This window comes from Buteo buteo, chromosome 4 (assembly GCF_964188355.1).
Source record: "Buteo buteo chromosome 4, bButBut1.hap1.1, whole genome shotgun sequence".
In the NCBI taxonomy this organism is placed as follows: Eukaryota; Metazoa; Chordata; class Aves; order Accipitriformes; family Accipitridae; genus Buteo; species Buteo buteo.
The window spans coordinates 7,564,815-7,571,034 of record NC_134174.1 but is presented as its reverse complement, the minus strand read 5'-3'; the positions used below and the strand labels follow the sequence as shown (position 1 = coordinate 7,571,034).

Sequence of the window (6,220 nt, the reverse complement as noted above, 5' to 3'; positions counted from 1 at the left end):
AAATTAACTGAGAAGATGCTGGAAATCAGATAGGTCAGATTCCAGTGATTTATATATTAAATGCTTAAGAAAAAATGGGATGCTTTGCAAATCAGTGATGGAAAAGGGTTGACATAGGCAGGCAAATACTGTCGGACAAGAAGGGATGTCCCGGCTGTACGGGAACTTAAACGTGGCACAGCTTTCTCAGGTTGTGTTGAACTCATCACCGTCCGCTTCAAAACAAGTTTACACTTTTTCTGAAGCGTGCTCCAACCCGGATTTTGGGTAAAAAAGGGCTCCTCCGGCTCCCTGGGGCCATGGTCTTGGCTCTGCATCCGTAAAAATTTAAGGTTGGCCAAATTTTGCCCTTTGTCAAGTTCACCTGACCTCCTCGGTTTCCTTCTTGCCCAGCTTTTGGGCGCAACGTGGATCAAAAGTGACTTTTTTGTCCGGTTTCTGGGCAAAACCCAGCCCAGGCGGAAGACCTGTCTGTGAAGAGCGCAGGGTCTCCTCACCACCGGCTAAATTTCCCGCCCAAATTGCTCCCAAACCCCGATGTTTTCGTTACTCGAGGACGACATCGGGGAGCGACGAAATTTCACGGGGAGAATTTCCTCGCTCTTTATGGAGGAAACGTTAAAATTTGGACAGCGGGGTTTCTCCCCCCTCAGACTGATTCGTGAGTGGGGGGGGGGGGGGGAGGCGGTTTGCAACAAGTCGCGCTGCCACAGGGCGCGCGCCACCGCCGCGCGGGAACGCGCCGAGCGTGTGGGGGGGGGGGGGGAGGGCGCTGGGCGCGCGGCCGCCGAGGGGGAGGGGGCGGGGAGCGCGGCGCGCGCGGGGAGGCGGAAGGGGGGGGGGCGTGTGCGTGTGCGTGTGTGTGTGTGTCTGTGAGTTTAACCCCCCCGTGCCCGGCGGCGGCCGCGGCGGCGGCATTTCTATTCAGGCGGCGCTGAGGGAGCCCGGCGCGCCCGGTGCATTGTGGGACTGGGCTGGGAGTCCCGTTCGCGGGAGGAGGCGGAGGGCGAGGAGGCGAGCCGGTAAGAGGGAGACCTGAGGAGGGAGGGAGGGAGGAGGAGGAGGAGGAGGAGGAGGAGGAGGAGGAGGAGGAGGAGGGGGGTGGGGGGGTGGGGGTGCAAGGCGGGGAGATTTAAAGGGGAATTCGCCTCCGCCGTTACGCCGGGCCGGGCGCGGGGAGCGGCGCGGCGCTGAGCCGCCGGGGCGCGGGCTGCCCGCCTGGCCCCGGGCCCCGCCGCCTTCCCTCAGCCCGGCCCCGGGGGAAGGGCGGGGGAAGAGGGAGGGGAGGAGGAGGAGGAGGAGGAGGAGGGAGGTGTGTGCGCTCTCCTCACCGCGCCGCCGCCGCGGCCGCTTTAAAAAAATCCAGCGCCGGCAACGGACGGGTTAAATTTTTCGCCCGCCGACATTTTTTTTTTTTTTTTTCCTCCCATTTTCCCTCCTTTCCTCACCCCCCCCCCCCCTCACGAAGCGGCGGCGGCGGGAGGGGGGGGGGGGCGCGCGCGCCCAACGTTCCACCGGCCCCGCGCGCGCGCGCGCCCGCCCGCCCGCCCGCCCTGGGGCTGGCGGCTCGTGCCCGCCTCCGCCAGCAAGGGGTTAACCCCGCCCCGGCTGACATCTTACCTGCACGCACGTGCGCCCCGGACCCGCGCGGGTCCGTGTCTGTGGAGTGGCTGTGTGGGTGGGGGGGGTGTCGCTTACCCGTGGCCGATCCGCCCCCCCCCCCTCCTCCCCTCCGTGGGGTTTTGTCCCCTCCGGAGCAAAGAAGGTGGCGGCGGCGGCGGCGGCGGGGGGGGGTTGCTGCCTGCGCGGCTCCTCTCTTGCACGCAGCGAGCCGGGTTGCTCTTCCTCCCCCCCACTCCCGCCTTCTCCTCCTCTCCGGCTGCACAAAGAGCAACAGTGAAGGCCCTGGCTTTGCCTTTAAAGGCAGCGGCTGGAAATTTTAAGGTGTCCCAGAGCCATGTCTCTCCGCAGCGCGCCTCGCCGCACTCCGTGGATAAATGGTTGTTGCAGTTCCTCACCTTGCAGGTCTCGGGCGGTTGGGTTGCCGTTAATTGCTCTTGGGTTTGTTTTGGGTAGGTACCCGGCTCTAGTTCGTCCTGGCTCTCCCCTTTTGCTCCTGTGCTCTCCTCTCTCCGCGCTCTAGGGAGGCAAGGGTTAAACTTTAGGTTTTAATATTTATTATGCCGTTCTTTTAAAGTAAGAAACAGCTGGGTTACGAGGTGTTTTCTTCTACTGGGGAGGGATGCTTGACCCTCAACTTGCATGCCTGCATAGACTGCCAGCAGTCACAAGAAACTTGGTCTTGCAAGGAAGCTTGCTCCCATGGCAGCCTGCGAAATACATAGTTGCACGCAGTTTTATTCGGATCTTCATTCAAAAGTTACTGTGTTCTTGCGCTGTGGATGTTTTTCCCTTAAATAAAATCGCCTTGTTTGTTTCAGTATTTGTTTTCAAACCGAGGAACGTAATTTACTGTGTCTTCACAGTCCTCAAGGCTGCAAAAAGTTCCTCGTAGGCTATGGCCTCTGAATCCTTCCCTATATAAGCAGATAGGGGGTGCTAAGCATATTGCAGTTACTAGGTAGATGAAGGAAAATGTTTCCCTTGTGGGGCAAGCTGCTTTTTATAAATTTCTGGAATTAATTAGAATGAAGTGTTAAAAAAACGAAGGGGAAAAAAAGTGCTCCTCCTCGAAAAGCTTTTGTCTCCCATTTCTGTTGACAGGTTGTTTTCCAGACACTTTTTTTTTTTTTTTTTTTTTTTGATTGCAAGTGCTTAGTGTCTTGTATTGGAAGACAACAGCTACGAACTGAATTCATTGCTCATCCAAGACACGTTCTTGTAACTGGAGTTTGGATTACTGCCCGAGCCTGGGCTTTGGAAGATTTGTTTTAAATAAGTGCCACGCCTCCCAGAGAAGGAGGGAAAGCTACACTGTAAAGGGGAGTTGGGCTCCACATCACAAGTTCTCAGGGAGCTTAAAACTTCAATTCCTACAAAGTATATTCAATAAATTAGTAGACTTAAAGGTTTATGGAACAGACGTACTTGTTAATAAGTGCTGTATAGGGGAGATCAGTTGCACAGTCTGCAGATTTACATCTTTCTTACATTTAGCGCAGTCGAACTTAGCGAATACCAGTCACTTGCATTTGTTTTTTTGCTTTTCAGCTTAACCTCGATACGGTGTGACCATCAGTATCGGATTTTGTCAGCGATGCTGCTGAGCTCCATTCCTCTTGTTGTTAGGCAGGATCCTAGCGTTCTAAGAAACTACCACAGATAGGTCATTTTTAGTAATTCCTGAAAACTTCTCTGAGAAAGATGAATTGCATTTTATCACAGCCGTTCCTGTTTAGAAGTCAGTGTCTTGGTTAGGCCCCTTATTAGTTTTGGAGTGTGGTATATGTGAGTCAGAGTGGAAAAACGTTCTAAAATTAGACGTGCATTGTTAAGAATTTTATTAAATGAGTTGCATCAGTGTCTTTTTACATTACCATTTTAACGGGCAATTCTCTGTATTCTCAGTGTTGTTAGTTGACTAAAAAAGGGCTCGAGAAGCAAGAAACTTTTCAACGTTTTTATGTCTGCGAACATACTAAAAGGTAAACTGGCATGTTTGTAGGTAAACCAGTCTGCTTAAATACAGCCTCTTTGTTCTTCTGTTACCTGTACTAACAGAACACCAGGCTTGCGTTTTCCCCCAAGGAGAACAGGTGTATTACGGAGTTTCAGCGTCTTGCATCAGAACTGAAGCGGAGCCATTATTTGAAAAACATCTTATTTTTGAGATTAATATGTTAATGGCTAAAATTATGACCCTGCACTGAGCTGAGTACAAACAGATGTCTCTGCTGAGCATGTTACAGGATCAGGGCCTAGGTTGCCTTTTGGAAATTGGCCTCAGTGCTCTGGCAACTATTATTTCTTTCATTACCTCTGTGTTAAATGAGGTCGGTAAGTGTGTTAGATTCTTTTTTTTAATGAAAAACTTATGCAGCATATCTGGAAAAGAAACTCATTCTCTGATTCGCCTGGCATAGTTATAGTTTTAAATGTTGGAAGGTAGGAAGAGGAGTCATTCCTTTGTAGTCTTAGAGAAATATTCCTTTGTAGTCTTAGAGAAATGAGTTGTGTGAGATATGCCCACCTGTCTTAACAAGTGAACGATGACATCGGGTGCTTTCTCTTTCCTTTTAACTTGCTCCATGTGGAAAACCTGTTGTCTTGCAGGTCTCAGGGATTTCTAATGTTCCCAATTTTTTAAATTTTTTTTTTTTTTTTTTAATTAGACTGATCAGCATAGAAACTGATAGCGTTGCTCTGGGGCGGGAAAGGCCAGCAGTCTGCGTGAGAGAACCATGTCTGTTCGGGAGTCGTTTAACCCAGAAAGTTACGAACTGGACAAAAGCTTCCGTCTGACCCGATTCACTGAACTGAAAGGCACAGGCTGCAAAGTGCCTCAGGATGTCTTACAGAAACTGCTCGAGTCTCTACAAGAAAACCATTTTCAGGAAGATGAACAGTTCTTGGGGGCAGTTATGCCCAGGTTGGGTAAGTAGTTGCTCCTCTAGACACGTGCGATCCTTCTCTTCTGTTTGGTCTGCTTAGTGACGTGATCTCATTTGCAGTTTGTTTAATCAGTTTGAAAATTGTATGTTCTATAATGCATGCACAGCATCCAGAAACCTGAAGAATTAATCTCGTGTTGACATTTGTTGGCATCTGAGATACAAGAATATTATTTTAATTATTTAACATCCTGCAGTGTGCCCAACTACAAAGAAAAACTGGTCAGGAATGGCCATCGTGATAGGCACATGCTTAGGCATTAGTCTCCTCCTCCCTTTCCCCAGTAGATGCTTTGCAAACTGAAGTCATATCAATTAATTTCTGGACTTTAATATAAATATATTGCCTTTGGAAATTTACGCAATGAATGCAACGGTTTTTATGCAATTAGATGACTCACAGGTGAAGTTCCTCTCTCCCTCCCCTCCCCTGTGTTCCTGGGTCAGAGAAAGTGAGCAAGAGAAAACTTTCTCGCTTCAGCTGAGGCTGGGAGCAGACTGTTTCACAGTTGTCATTTTTCCTTTCAGTCCTTTCGTTGTTCCCCACTCTAATTTTTTTGCTCACCTGTAGAAGCTGCCTGGGAAAGGCTGTCTTTCCAAGACCTCTCTGTTCTTGCCAGCTTCACTTTCTCTTTGATATTTGCACAATGATGCAAGCAGTAAGGGAAAACAACCTGCACAAGCCACCTCTGCGGGGAACAGGGTGAATGTAGGTATTTTGATACCAGCTACTGTACCTAATATTGATGTAGATAAATTAACGTAGATAATGTGTTTAATGACACTTTTAATTCTGTCTGTCTATTTACTCAGCCCTGCAATTCAGTCTCTACTTTGCAGCACAGCATGAATTTTTTCCTCAACTTAGGAATATCAGTGTAACATTTATTCTGAAGTTATTTAATTATCAATTTAGTGTCCAATAACCTTATTTAAAATTATTTTAACGTTGCTAATTGTCTATTAGCAGGCTGACAGGTTGCAACCCATTATTCTGGTAGAGATTGAATACAGTGAGCGGTTAGTAAGGAGCCCGTGTTCTTACTTTAACGGTGGTGATCTTTGTATGAAATATCTAAGCAGCAATTGTGTGTGGAGCTGGGGTGGCACTATATTTAATATTCCCTAATGAAGGACACTTCCAGCTTCTTTTATCCCCAAATGGCTATTAATATGGTTTTTTCTAAATTAAATAAGTTGTTCACAACAGCATTTCAATTTGGTAAATTTCTAAAATCAGTAATAGTTTGTTTTAGAATTAATTATCTAGCTGTTGTTTTTGTTTTTGGTTTTTTTTTCCTCTTATAAACTTACAGGCTCTAAACAGTAATGGAACTGCTAATAGATTTTTCTTCTCCAGCTATATGAAAAGATAAAAAAGTAGACTAATGCCATCGAGATGTAGGTGTGATATTATGTAACAGGAAATCTGTTAGTAATAGAAGGTGGAGAGTTCAGGTCTCTTAAAAATACACTTTTGTGGTGAGTATCACTTTAACAAATGTGTCTTCAGATAAGTTTGGTGTGATTTGCCTCCGATGCCCTGTGCCTAAAAGGTGTAGACAGGTAACTTTACAGCCTGTGCATATGCACCATGCTTTTGAGATAGGGTCAAGAGGGAAATTGCTGACAGCAGGCTCAAGCTCACT

At 47.9% G+C, this 6,220-nt stretch overlaps 1 protein-coding gene across 4 annotated transcripts in view; it reads left to right on the top strand.

The window, feature by feature from the left end:
• Positions 1 to 949: 949 nt before the first annotated feature.
• Positions 950 to 6,220, top strand: part of SEPHS1 (selenophosphate synthetase 1) — a 28,241-nt gene continuing 22,970 nt past the window's right edge. For 2 of the 4 annotated variants that reach the window (XR_012650004.1, XM_075024674.1), the window contains exons 1-2: positions 950 to 1,022; positions 4,293 to 4,554. Coding sequence is in view for 3 of the 4 variants with exons in the window: in XM_075024674.1 (XP_074880775.1) it covers positions 4,362 to 4,554 (193 nt within the window). In the remaining variant the exon portion in view is untranslated. Of the gene's footprint in view, positions 1,023 to 1,621; positions 2,073 to 3,528; positions 3,606 to 4,292; positions 4,555 to 6,220 lie in introns of those variants that run through there. The other 2 variants (XM_075024676.1, XM_075024675.1) reach the window with 2 other exon arrangements.